The following is a 13973-nucleotide window of genomic DNA, read 5'->3' as shown; positions in this document are numbered from 1 at the left end:
TTTTTGTAATGGAGTTGTCGCAGCCGTCAGTTCCTGTCAGGGAGAGTAGTTGTTAAATAAGAAACTCCACTTTAAAGGTAAGCCTGTACAGGAAGACAAGAAGGATTATCTTTATCTTGATCGTTCTTCCCTCAGAAGTAGCCATCTTCTTTAACACCGGTTCGTTTTCAATGTTTGTGTAATGTGGCAGTCTTGCTCTGTGCTCTGACTCGGTGCCATACTTGATCTGGAAATGCTTAAGCCTGTCATTTTGCAAAGTAGAAAAATGGTCATCTCTTTCCCCTACCTCATCCTTTACCCTTGAAAACACCCTCCTCCTCCCATCCTAAAGAAGCATACAAAGCCTTCTCCTACAGTCCCTTCCTTACGAAGGTTCAGACAGTCCGATGTAACACCATTTTGGTCAAACTCCTCTAAACCATCAACAAAGTGTGATATTTTTTGGCATCCCTCGTTACATTTGCGTCAGGTCTAAAATTATATTTAAATTGTAATATGGGTAAATGGAAGCCTGGAAATTTGTTGAGTAGACCCCCCCCTCCCAAATCCAGCAGATATATATTTTTTTAATGTAATTTGCTTTCCAAAAGAAGAAGAAACATTTAAAAAAACAAACCCTCTGGTCTTTTACACACAGGACATGGGCACCAAAATAGGTGGTTCATTGGTGGAGAACAAGGACACCAAACAGTGCAATGCAGAAGGAAGTTGTCTACCTGGAAAACGCATTTTATATAAAAGCTCTGTCTGTTAACAAGTGAACATGAATCGATGGCTCAGTCAGCTCAAAGTTATGCCCTAGGCAAATCCATTGTAAATAATGTACATTGTTATGTTAAGGATTTTTTAAATTATTTTTTGTTTGTAAACATCTCTTGACATTTCTAGGCTTTCAGCGAGAACACTTCTTTGAGTACATTAAAATGGACATCATGAAACCTTTTCTAAATTTTTGCAGGTAACTCTAGCAAGCAGCAAACTGGTGTGGTGTGATAGCAGAAGCACCATTTTAAACGATTAAATTTTAAAACAAACAATACTGTAAACACTTTCATACTTTGGGCTGGGAGCACTGTACTCCGATCCAGCAAAAGAACTAGATATTTCTTCCATTAATTTCTAGAATGTTTTTTTCAGTTTGTATTTATTTTGGAAGAAAAAAAAATCTATCTGATTCTTAGGAAAATAAATAAATGGCTATTTGAAAACTTGTGTCACCTGCCTCACATTATTCAAACTTTCCCCAACTCCTATCTCTCATCTTGCCCTCAGACAAAAAGGACGAATTGACAACGAACCCCTCACTGCTTGAGAAACCCTTAACTGAAGAAAATTCTGGCACCGATTTGTAATTAATTCCTATCTGATGAGGGAAAATTAGCATTGGAGGTGTCTCATTGTGGTATATTTTGAGGGAGGTGCAAGAGCAGAGGGATCCCGAGGGTGCATATTCACAAATATCCACTTGCCTCGATGAGTGCAGCTCCAACAACACTAGAGAAGATCGACACCATCCAGGACAAAACAGCCCGTTTGATTGGCACCCCATGCACCACCTTAAACATTCGCTCCCTCCACCATAAACATTAATTTCCTCCACCACTGGCACATCGTGGCTGCAGTGTGTACCATCTACAAGATGCACTGCAGCAACTCACCAAGGCTGCTTTGGCAGCACCTCCCAAACCTGCGTCTTCTACCACCTAGAAGGACAAGAGCAGCATATATTGCCATTCCTCCATCGTCGTTGGGTCAAAATCCTGGAACTCCCTAACAGCACTATGTGGCTTGGTGTCAAACATTTTGACTTCCAATACTCCTGTGAAATGTCTTCGGACGTTTTACTATGTTAAAGACGTTATATAAATACGAGTTGTTGTCAACATATAAATTAGTGCGGCCATAGTCTAACGATTAACCCTGATTGCGGTCAATTGATGACTAGGGAACATTTACGGTGCCCACTACATCTGTGAATTTGGGAGATTAAAAAATACCACATTGTTCCACTTTGTACAGGCCAAATTTATTCACAAATAAAATGGTTCACAGAAGCAGAACAAAGATAAAGTAATAGACAGCTCAATCATATACATGACATACAACCAATGTTCCCTCCAAAATTTTGTTGTGCACAGCCAGTTTTTTCAATGCATGGTACCTTTACAATTTTTAATAGGTGCAGTATTTGAGGGCTTGCGAGTGGCCTGCGCAGCTTAGAGGGAACATTGCGTACAATTGCATTTTTGTTGCTTTATTTCTTCTATGAAATCGAATGCTCATCGGTTTCTCTTCATTGTGATAGAGCTCCATGTTTAAAAGTGCCTCCTTTTTCATCCAGCCTTTTCAGGCCAAATCTAAGAAAGTCGCATGGTGGGATTCTCCTCCTTGGGATAGAGTGGCAATGAGGTGGAACTTATACCATACCCTTTGACGTCACTGTGACCTTGATCCATTTTTCCAGGTCAGGGTTACTTAATATGCAGAGCCACGTTCCTCCTGCCAAAAAGGAGCCAATCAATGCAAAAATCTGGTGGTTCCGCAGCACCGAAAGAGGTGATGAGGGAAGTTAAAAGGGACAGAGGAGCCCCAAAGTTGAAACCTATTGTTTGTGTTGGCCTTGATGAGAAAGGTAAGTGCTGGGAGTGAATTGGAGGGAGAGCAGGCCTCCACTAGGCCCTCTTCCTACATTTGCAGAATTTTGGGCCTTGCCACCACTTTCTTGGGTCTACTGCTATCTTTCAATGTGTTGTCTCAGGGAGCAGCAATAAGAAGGGCAGGTGGCAGCAAAATGGGCCAGGAAGTTACGCCCCCCCCCCCCATTTGGCATTAGAAATGGAAAGCAGGGAATGAACATGGCAGTACAGTAGGCCTCATGATTCAATTTTGCCATCAATTTCAGATGGGTTAGTGGAGGAAAATTTAGACCAATCTCTACATGCTTAAGTGTTATCTACCTTCTATAGATTCTCTTCTCCACGACTGCTGTTACTGACTGCCAGAGACTATCCAGGTGTGATTAACCCTTTGATTTTCCCTTCCCCCTCCAGACCACTGCAAGACATGTAAGCTTCCAGTTGGTGCCTCCAACTCTCAATGCTCTGAATTTTGGAAACTTGAGTTTAGTAGGACATTTCCACTGACTCTTCCTATCTTTTATAAAGAAAGAAAAGAAAGACTTGCATTTATATAGCGTCTTTCATGACCACTGGACATCCTAAAGCACTTTACAGTCAATGAAGTACTTTTTGAAGTGTAGTCACTGTGCACATAGCAAGCTCCCACAAACAGCAATGACCAGTCTGTTTTAATGATGTTGATTGAGAGATAAATATTGGCTAGGACACCGGAGATAACTCACCTGCTCGTCTTCAAAATAGTGCCATAGAATCATTTACGTCTGATGAACTGTTTGGGTATTGGTGAGGCCGCTCCCGGAGTACTGCGTGCAGTTTTGGTCACCTTACTTAAGGAAGGATATACTGGCTTTGGAAGGGGTACAGAGACAATTTACTAGGCTGATTCCGGAGATGAGGAGGTTACCTTATGATGATAGATTGAATAGACTGGGTCCTTACTCGTTGGAGTTCAGAAGGATGAGGGGTGATCTTATAGAAACATTTAAAATAATGAAAGGGATAGACAAGATAGAGGCAGAGAGGTTGTTTCCACTGGTCGGGGAGACTAGAACTAGGGGGCACAGCCTCAAAATACGGGGGAGTCAATTTAAAACCGAGTTGAGAAGGAATTTCTTCTCCCAGAGGGTTGTGAATCTGTGGAATTTTCTGCCCAAGGAAGCAGTTGAGGCTAGCTCATTGAATGTATTCAAGTCACAGATAGATAGATTTTTAACCAATAAGGGAATTAAGGGTTACGGGGAGCGGGCGGGTAAGTGGAGCTGAGTCCACAGCCAGATCAGCCATGATCTTGCTGAATGGCAGAGCAGGCTCGAGGGGCTAGATGGCCTACTCCTGTTCCTAATTCTTATTATGTTCTTATTATGTTATTATGAAAGGTCATCGATCTGAAACGTTCACTCTATTTCTCTCTCCACAGATGCTACCTGACCTGTGGAGTATTTCCAGCATTTTATTTTTACTTCAACAGTAGTTCATTGGCTGTAAAGCACTTTGCAGCACCTTAGGTTGATAAGGTTGTAAAAAAAGAGCTAATATCAGAAGGTATAAAGGTCAAGAGGTAATAATGAATCCATCTTTGCTTATGCGCAAATTGGCTGCTGCATTTCCTACATTATGGGGTAGAAATTCCAATGTCCCTGGGCCCGTACGAAGTTTCTACAGACCCGGGAAGGCATCGGAAAAGCTGGTTTATAGCGCGCAATGCGCGTACGCTGAAAACCGGCTTCTCGGATCTGTCAGATCGAAAGCGAGGACATTGGTACGTGCAAGTTTGCGATATTTACGCATATCTTGCCCAGCAAATGTCCTCAAAAATCTTGCGCCAGAAAAAGCAGGCGCATGGCCTACTTTTACAGGCGCAAGTGTTTTAAAATACACAAAAACATAAAAATAAAGTTATGAAAACATTTTATTGTTAAAAATCCTCCCCACTATGATAAGTTTATTTTAGGGCATAATTAAAAAAACTTTTTTAAAAATCAGGAAAAATTTTTTGAATATAAGACATTAATAACTTTAATTTAAATGAATCTAAATATGTACTGTATATTTTCTATTTTTTAATTAGTGTTTTGGGTATTTGGGGGGGGGGGGGGGTTCTCATTCATAGTAATAGGAGTTTCTATGAATAAGAATATACTATACCCGATTGGCTGCCCAGAGCCATGTGACTCCAGCTCACGGATGTCCCAACGTGCACGCGCTGCGACGCGCAGGGAGAGGAGGTCTGTGGCTCGTGAAGTCGAGCGGGTGCAGCAACTTCAGGTAGGTATGTATTTTTTCTCTAAAACCTAGTCGAATGCCTGTGGGAAGGAGAAAGCGGAATTTCTATACCTATAACAGTGACTACACTCCAAAAGTACTTAATTGGCTGTAAAGCGCTTTGAGATGTCGGTGGTCATGAAAGGCGCTATATAAATCCATGTCTTTTTTTCATATTAAATTGTAATAAAATCTGAATGAGAGTACAATGTGCAGCATCCAATTCCACACTCTCGGAAGTATATTGAGGCTTTAGAGATAGTATAATGCAGATTCCCACTCTACTCTCCCGACATGTGTCCGCCTCCAGCTCCTGATGGACCGCATTGCGGCACTGGAGCTGAGGGTGGATTCACTCTGGAGCATCCACGATGCTGAGAATGACATGAATAGCACGTTTAGCGAGTTGGTCTTACCACAAGTAAAGGGTACACAGCCAGATAGGGAATGGAAAACCAACAGGAAGAGCAGTGCAAGGAAAGTAGTGCAGGGGTCCCCTGCGGTCATCCCCCTGCAAAACAGATACACTGCTTTGGGTACTGTTGAGGGGGATGACTCATCAGGGGAGAGCAGCCAGGTTCATGGCACCATGGCGGGCTCTGCTGCACAGGAGGGCAGGAAAAGGAGTGGGAGAGCAATAGTGATAGGGGATTCGATTGTAAGGGGAATAGATAGGCGTTTCTGCGGCCGCAACCGAGACTCCAGGATGGTATGTTGTCTCCCTGGTGCAAGGGTCAAGGATGTCTCGGAGCATGTGCAGGACATTCTGAAAAGGGAGGGTGAACAGCCAGTTGTCGTGGTGCATATAGGTACCAATGATATAGGTAAAAAACGGGATGGGGTCCTATGAGACGAATTTAAGGAGCTAGGAGCTAAATTAAAAAGTAGGACCTCAAAAGTAGCAACCTCGGGATTGCTACCAGTGCCACGTGCTAGTCAGAGTAGGAATCGCAGGATAGCTCAGATGAATACGTGGCTTGAGCAGTGGTGCAGCAGGGAGGGATTCAAATTCCTGGGGCATTGGAACCGGTTCTGGGGGAGGTGGGACCAGTACAAACCAGACGGTCTGCACCTAGGCAGGACTGGAACCAATGTCCTAGGGGGAGTGTTTGCTAGTGCTGTTGGGGAGGAGGTAAACTAATATGGCAGGGGGATGGGAACCAATGCAGGGAGACAGAGGGAAACAAAATGGAGACAGAAGCAAAAGACAGAAAGGAGATGAATAAAAGTGGAGGGCAGAGAAACCCAAGGCAAAAAACAAAAAGGGCCAATGTACAGCAAAATTCTAAAGGGTCAAAGTGTAATAAAAAGGCAAGCCTGAAAACTCTGTGCCTCAATGCGAGGAGTATTCGGAACCCAGGAGAGGGCTCTGAGCTAGTTAGAGTGGGTGAGAGCTCAGATGAACAGGACCCCAAGAAAGAATGCAAAAAGCAGGAGGCAACAGAGCAGAGTAGCACTGGGGTAAGGGTAAACCACAAGATGATAGGAAGGGACAATATGTATGAATATAAGGGGGCTGCAGGAGGGGTCAAAACTAAAAATCATGGTTTAAAAACTAGTATTAAAACACTCTACTAAACGCACGCAGCATTCGAAATAAAATAAATAAGCTAACGGCACAAATCATTACAAATGGGTATGATTTGGTGGCCATTACAGAAACGTGGTTGCAGGGTGGCCAAGACTGGGAATTAAACATTCAGGGGTATCTGACAATTCGGAACGATAGACAAGAAGGGAAAGGAGGTGGGGTAGCTCTGTTAATAAAGGATGATATCAGGGCAGTTGTGAGAGATGATGTTGGCTCTAATGAACAAAATGTTGAATCATTGTGGGTGGAGATTTGAGATAATAAGAGGAAAAAGTCACTGGTGGGCGTGGTTTATAGGCCCCCAAATAATAACTTCACGGTGGGGCAGACAATAATCAAGGGGATAATGGAGGCATGTGAAAAAGGAACGGCAGTAATCATGGGGGATTTTAACCTACATATCGATTGGTCAAATCAAATCGCACGGGGTAGCCTGGAGGAGGAATTCATAGAATGTATACAGGATTGTTTCTTAGAACAGTATGTTCCAGAACCTACAAGGGAGCAAGCTATCTTAGATCTGGTCCTGTATAATAAGACAGGAATAATAAACGATCTCCTAGTAAAAGATCCTCTCGGAATGAGTGATCACAGTATGGTTGAATTTGTAATACAGATTGAGGGTGAGGAAGCAGTGTCTCAAACGAGCGTACTGTGCTTAAACAAAGGGGACTACAGTGGGATGAGGGCAGAGTTGGCTAAAGTAGACAGGAAACACAGACTAAATGGTGGCACAATTGAGGAACAGTGGAGGACTTTTAAGGAGCTCTTTCATAGTGCTCAACAAAAATATATTCCAGTGAAAAAGAAGGGTGGTAAGAGAAGGGCTAACCAGCCGTGGATAAGCAAGGAAATAAAGGAGAGTATCAAATTAAAAACCAATGCGTATAAGGTGGCCAAGGTTAGTGGGAAACTAGAAGATTGGGAAAATTTTAAACGACAGCAAAGAATGACTAAAGAAAGGAATAAAGAAAGGAAAGATAGATTACGAAAGTAAACTTGCGCAAAACATAAAAACAGATAGTAAAAGCTTTTACCGATATATAAAACGGAAGAGAGTGACTAAAGTAAATGTTGGTCCCTTAGAAGATGAGAAGGGGGATTTAATAATGGGAAATGTGGAAATGGCTGAGACCGTAAACAATTATTTTCCTTCGGTCTTCACAGTGAAAGACACAAAAACCATGCCAAAAATTGCTGGTCACGGGAATGTGGGAAGGGAGGAGGACCTTGAGACAATCACTATCACTAGGGTGGGTAGTACTGGACAGGCTAATGGGTCTCAAGGTAGACAAATCCCCTGGTCCTGATGAAATGCATCCCGGGGTATTAAAAGAGATGGCGGAAGTTATAGCAGATGCATTCGTTATAATCTACCAAAATTCTCTGGACTCTGGGGAGATACCAGTGGATTGGAAAGCAGCTAATGTAACGCCTCTGTTTAAAAAAGGGGGCAGACAAAAGGCAGGTAACTATAGGCCGGTTAGTTTAACATCTGTAGAGGGGAAAATGCTTGAAGCTAACATTAAGGAAGAAATAGCGGGACATCTAGATAGGAATAGTGCAATCAAGCAGACACAACATGGATTCATGAAGGGGAAATCATGTTTAACTAATTTACTGGAATTCTTTGAGGATATAACGAGTATGGTGGATAGAGGTGTACCGATGGATGTGGTGTATTTAGATTTCCAAAAGGCATTCGATAAGGTGCCACACAAAAGGTTACTGCAGAAGATAAAGGTACGTGGAGTCAGAGGAAATGTATTAGCATGGATTGAGAATTGGCTGGCTAACAGAAAGCAGAGTCGGGATAAATGGGTCCTTTTCGGGTTGGAAATCGGTGGTTAGTGGTGTGCTACAGGGATCGGTGCTGGGATCACAACTGTTTACAATATACATAGATGACCTGGAAGAGGGGACAGAGTGTAGTGTAACAAAATTTGCAGATGACACAAAGATTAGTGGGAAAGCGGGTTGTGTCGAGGACACAGAGAGGCTGCAAAGAGATTTAGATAGGTTAAGCGAATGGGCTAAGGTTTGGCAGATGGAATATAATGTCGGAAAATGTGAGGTCATCTACCTTGGGAAAAAAAAACAGTAAAAGGGAATATTATTTGAATGGGGAGAAATTACAACATGCTGCGGTGCAGAGGGACCTGGGGGTCCTTGTGCATGAAACTCTTTTTGGAGTTCACCTGCAAAAACATAAAACATTAAACCGTGCCACCCGACCTGGGTGACACACCAGACATTTACAAGGCCCTTTTTTCCTTTTTTTTTGTGTTTTTCATTTTTTTTTGGGTTTTTTTTTGGGCGCTAAAATCACATTTTTCCAGTGCCCCCTATAAAAGGGAAGGGGACACTAAAAGCACCGGCAATTAAAACAAATTAAACTTTATAACGTAAAATCAAATTAAAATTTGGTTGCCGGGCGTGATGATGCACTCCAGTCCCTCCGGTGCCCACCTCTCGCGGAAGGCCGCGAGCGTACCGGTGGACACCGCGTGCTCCATCTCCAAGGACACCCTGGACCGGATGTAAGAGCGGAAGAGAGGCAGGCAGTCAGGTTGAACGACCCCCTCGACCGCCCGCTGCCTGGACCGGCTGATGGCACCCTTGGCCGTGCCCAGGAGCAGTCCTACGAGGAGGCCTTCGGACCTACCCGCTCCCCTCCGCACAGGGTGCCCAAAGATCAGGAGAGTGGGACTGAAGTGCAGCCAGAATTTCAGGAGCAGCCCCTTCAAATAATAAAACAGGGGCTGCAACCTTGTGCATTCCATAAAAACATGGAACACGGACTCTTCCAGACCGCAGAAATTGCAGGCGGCCTGGGAGTCCGTGAACCGGCTTAAAAATTTGTTGCACGGCACTGCTCCGTGCACCACCCTCCAGGCCAAGTCCCCGATGAATAGTGGGAGGACCCCTGCGTAGAGTGCCCTCCATCGGGGACCCCCGCCTCCTCCGGACGGCAAGATGGTACGCCATGGCGTGTCCGGACGGCCGGCGAGGATGGCAAAGTTGAGGGTGTGCAGGAGCAGCCCATACAGGAAACCCCTCCGCGCGGAACTGAAAGGCACGGAGGGGATTTCCCCGAGGCGGCTCAAGTTGTGAGGCGCCGGCCCCTGAGGGAGGTTCCGGGGTTTGGCGCCGATGAGGAATTCCGTCCGGACGGGGGTCAGTTCAGACGGGATCTCCCCACGTGCTTGAGCCTCCTCGATGCACCTAACGGAGTCAGGGCCCAGAGCTGTTTTTAGCGACTCGATGGCATCGGCCGCGTGGCGGACGTTGGCAGAATTTAGGCGCCGCGCCAGCGTGTCTGGCGCCATCCAGCCCGCTCCTCCGCCATCGAGCAGGTCCCTGACCCTGGTCACCTCACCAGCCACAGCCCTCTCTTCCGACCGCCACATAAAACCTCAGCCGTGGAGGTACGGATTCCCGAGCAGCGGTTTCCTTGTGCATGAAACTCTTTTTGGAGTTTATCTGCAAAACAAAACACATTAAACCGTGCCACCCGACCTGGGTGACACACCAGACATTTATAAGGCCCTTTTTTTCCTTTTTTCGGTTTTTTTTTTTGGTTTTTTTTTTTGGGCACTAAAATCACAATTTTTCCCCAGTGCCCCCTATAAAAGTGAAGGGGGACACTAAAAGCACCGGCAATTAAAACAAATTAAACTTTAAAACGTAAAATCAAATTAAAATTTGGTTGCCGGGCGTGATGATGCACTCCAGTCCCTCCGGTGCCCACCTCTCGCGGAAGGCCGCGAGCGTACCGGTGGACACCGCGTGCTCCATCTCCAAGGACACCCTGGACCGGATGTAAGAGCGGAAGAGAGGCAGGCAGTCAGGTTGAACGACCCCCTCGACCGCCCGCTGCCTGGACCGGCTGATGGCACCCTTGGCCGTGCCCAGGAGCAGTCCTACGAGGAGGCCTTCGGACCTACCCGCTCCCCTCCGCACAGGGTGCCCAAAGATCAGGAGAGTGGGACTGAAGTGCAGCCAGAATTTCAGGAGCAGCCCCTTCAAATAATGGAACAGGGGCTGCAACCTCGTGCACTCAATAAAAACATGGAACACGGACTCCTCCAGACCGCAGAAATTGCAGGCGGCCTGGGAGTCCGTGAACCGGCTTAAAAATTTATTGCACGGCACTGCTCCGTGCACCACCCTCCAGGCCAAGTCCCCGACGAATCCCAAAACGTTAGTTTGCAGGTGCAGCAGGTAATCAGGAAGGCGAATGGAATGTTGGCCTTCATTGCGAGAGGGATGGAGTACAAAAGCAGGGAGGTCCTGCTGCAACTGTACAGGCTATTGGTGAGGCCGCATCTGGAGTACTGCGTGCAGTTTTGGTCACTTTACTTAAGGAAGGATATACTAGCCTTGGAGGGGGCACAGAGACGATTCACTCGGCTGATTCCAGATATGAGGGGGTAACCTTATGACAGATTGAGTGGACTGGGTCTTTACTCGTTGGAGTTCAGAAGGATAAGGGGTGATCTTATAGAAACATTTAAAATCATGAAAGGGATAGACAAGATGGAGGCAGAGAGGTTGTTTCCACTGGTAGGGGAGACTAGAACTAGGGGGCACAGCCTCAAAATATGGGGGAGCCAATTTAAAACCGAGTTGAGAAGGAATTTCTTCTCCCAAAGGGATGTGAATCTGTGGAATTCTCTGCCCAAGGAAGCAGTTGAGGCTAGCTCATTGAATGTATTCAAGTCACAGATAGATAGATTTTTAACCAATAAGGGAATTAAGGGTTATGGGGAGCGGGCGGGTAAGTGGAGCTGAGTCCACGGCCAGACCAGCCATGACCTTTTTGAATGGCGGAGCAGGCTCGAGGGGCTAGATGGCCTACTCCTGTTCCTAATTCTTATGTTCTTATGTGTTACCTGACTTGATGAATGTTTCTAATATGTTCTATATTTAAACATATTGTGTTTCTTTTGTAAACAGCATCAACGGATAGATTTTTTAAATAACACAAGATACATACATAATACAAGCCTAAAGGACAGGCTCTTGTTTAGCACCCTGTTGCCAGATTATCTGATGCAGTTTACTTTAGGCTGAAGCTGACTCGCAGGAAGAGCGAACTCCGGGAGGCTCACACTCGGTCAACATCGACGCTGGATTCGGAAGGCAAGAAAAGAGACTCCGCGAAATGTTAAGTCGGCCAGCAGCGGATTTAGCTCCGGGCGGCGAGGACCAGGTGAGGGGGCGGCGGGGTATGGTTACTGAACCCAGGGAGGGAGACGGAGGTCGCCGGGCAAACTGACATAAACCAAATAAAGGCGGCGATGAAAGCTTCAGCTGAACGTCACGAGGAAGGTTTGAGCCACGATTGCAGAGGGCGGGGTTTGGGCAGTGATTGACAGAGGGCGGGGTCTGAACAGTGATTGACAGAGGGCGGGGTCTGAACAGTGATTGACAGGAGGTGGGGGTTGAACACTGATTGACAGGGCGGGGTTTGGGTCGAGACGGGGGCGGAGTTTGCGACGTGATTGACAGGGGGCGGGCTCTGAGCAGTGATTGACGAGGTGGGGTTGAACACTGATTGACAGGGCGGGGTTTGGGTCGACAGGGGCGGGGTTTGCGACGTGATTGACAGGGGGCGGGGTCTGTTCAGTGACTGACTGGAGGTGGGGTTGAACACTGACGGGGCGGGGTTTGGGTCGTGAGACAGGGGGCGGGCTCTGATCAGTGATTGACAGAGGGCGGGGTTTGGGCAGTGATTGACAGCAGGCTGCACAGTATAAACACCCATTATTTGCAGTTTTAATCACTTATTTTAACTTCTCTATCAATTGTATATGTTATCTGCAAAACCATCGGAGTTGATGCATGTTTATATAATGTCGCCAAGATTCATGCATTGCCTTGGCACAGACTGAGGCTGGGGGTATGGTGGTGGAGTGGTGATGTGACTGGACTAATAATCCAGGGAATAGGAGCTTAAATCCCAGCAAAGCAGTATGAGAATTTGAATTCTGTTTGGTATCAGTAATAAAAACCCAATTGATAATAAAGAAAGAATTTCACAACCTCACGACGTCCCAAAACGCTTTACAGCCAATTTTCACGTGCAGTCACTGTTGTAATGTAGGAAACGCGGCAACCAATTTACGCATAACAAGCTCCCACAAACAGCAATGTGATAATGACCAGATATTCTGTTTTCAGCGATGTGGATTGAGGGATAAATATTGGGAAGGACACCGGGAATAACTCCCCAGATTTTCTTCGAAATATTGCTGTGGGATCTTTTACATCCATCTTAGAAAGCAGGTGGTGTATTGATTTAACGTCTCATCCAAAATCCTTGCTTTGCCAGCAACCCCAACATACCAAGATTGAATTTTTAAGAAATCGAAAAAAGAATGCTGTCTCTCTGGACTGACTATTCGAACAGTTTCTTGTTGACTCACAATATGATGTTGTAAAAGTAAAAAGCTAAGATAATGAAGCTATAAAAACATATGGAGTACATTTATTAATATATTAACCATAATCTGCTGAAGTATATATTTAACATTGTCCTGTCTATATCTTTCTTATTTGCTCCTCTTTACAATTTCCATGTGAAGTATATAAAAACAGTTTTTTTCCATCGATTAGAATAAAAATCGGGAGAGATATAAAATGGGTTTGGTGACTTGCTATCATCCGTTTTTTGGATATTAAGGGAATGAAGGCATATGGGAAAAGAGCAGGGATGTGCAATTGAGGTAGAAGATCAGCCATGATCTTATTGAATGGCGGAGAAGGCTCGAGGGGCTGTATGGCCTCGGTTCTTATGTTTAATACAATGACACAAAGCCAACATCTACCCTGTTAAATCTAATCCAGTGTTAGTAAATGTGAAAATAATCTTGCATTTTTTTAATTGTATGTAGAATTAATAAGAATTTTAGGCTTCTAAAATATTATTAATTTGTTGGAATCCATGTTAGCACATGGGGGGTTTTAATTTTAGAAATGGTTCAGTGCCTTTCACAGAATCTGTGTGAGAATTGTAGTTTTGCCATTATGGAATAAGTTTTCATGTTTAAAGTAGTAACATCCTTCATGGTGTTGATTTACAGGGCCATTGGGATAATCTCTGGAGAACTTACTGATAAAGCCATGCAGACACATCCTGCACTATCTGTATGCCCAGCACTCTGGCGCTCAATCCCCTGCACTCGCTCCGAACTGAGGCTCGACATCGTGCTTTCCTGTGGTCAGTCATTCCGGTGAGTTTATACCTGAGAGATGTACCATTGGTTGGAATTGGATGAGTGTGTTTTTCCATTGTAGAATTAGTTCCTGTGTGCAAACAGGTGCAAGTGAACAGCAAAACTGTTGCTATAATTCAACAACAACAACTTGTATCTATATAGTGCCTTTAATGTAGTAAAACGTCCCAAGGCGTTTCACAGGAGTGTTATGAAACTAAAATTTGACACCGAATCACATAGAAAGAAATTATGGCAGAT

The 13973-nt window shown here is 44.9% G+C and overlaps 2 protein-coding genes and 1 long non-coding RNA gene across 7 annotated transcripts in view; 2 read left to right on the top strand and 1 right to left on the bottom strand.

Annotated features, from left to right (window-relative positions):
- Window positions 1–1192, top strand: part of LOC139277263 (peregrin-like) — a 57865-nt gene extending 56673 nt beyond the window's left edge. For 3 of the 4 annotated variants that reach the window (XM_070895490.1, XM_070895489.1, XM_070895488.1), the window contains one exon: window positions 638–1192. In XM_070895490.1, the coding sequence (XP_070751591.1) occupies window positions 638–754 (117 nt within the window). In that variant the 3' untranslated portion in view covers window positions 755–1192. The remainder of the gene's footprint in view (window positions 1–637) is intronic. The other variant, XR_011596065.1, reaches the window with a different exon arrangement.
- Window positions 1193–2025: 833 nt separating this feature from the next.
- Window positions 2026–11828, bottom strand: LOC139277262 (uncharacterized). Its single transcript, XR_011596064.1, has 3 exons — window positions 11492–11828; window positions 4785–4942; window positions 2026–2499 (listed from the first exon to the last, which is right to left on the bottom strand). It is a non-coding gene; the product is annotated as an uncharacterized lncRNA (long non-coding RNA).
- The window catches only part of ogg1 (8-oxoguanine DNA glycosylase), a 26183-nt gene continuing 23831 nt past the window's right edge, over window positions 11622–13973 (top strand). The window contains exons 1-2 of one of the 2 annotated variants that reach the window (XM_070895485.1): window positions 11622–11707; window positions 13581–13730. In XM_070895485.1, the coding sequence (XP_070751586.1) occupies window positions 13621–13730 (110 nt within the window). In that variant the 5' untranslated portion in view covers window positions 11622–11707; window positions 13581–13620. Of the gene's footprint in view, window positions 11708–11727; window positions 11827–13580; window positions 13731–13973 lie in introns of those variants that run through there. The other variant, XM_070895486.1, reaches the window with a different exon arrangement.

The sequence above is a fragment of the Pristiophorus japonicus genome, chromosome 12 (genome assembly GCF_044704955.1).
Source record: "Pristiophorus japonicus isolate sPriJap1 chromosome 12, sPriJap1.hap1, whole genome shotgun sequence".
Lineage (NCBI taxonomy): Eukaryota > Metazoa > Chordata > Chondrichthyes > Pristiophoridae > Pristiophorus > Pristiophorus japonicus.
Note: the sequence above shows the minus strand (reverse complement) of the source record. Positions and strands in the feature narration are given on the sequence as shown.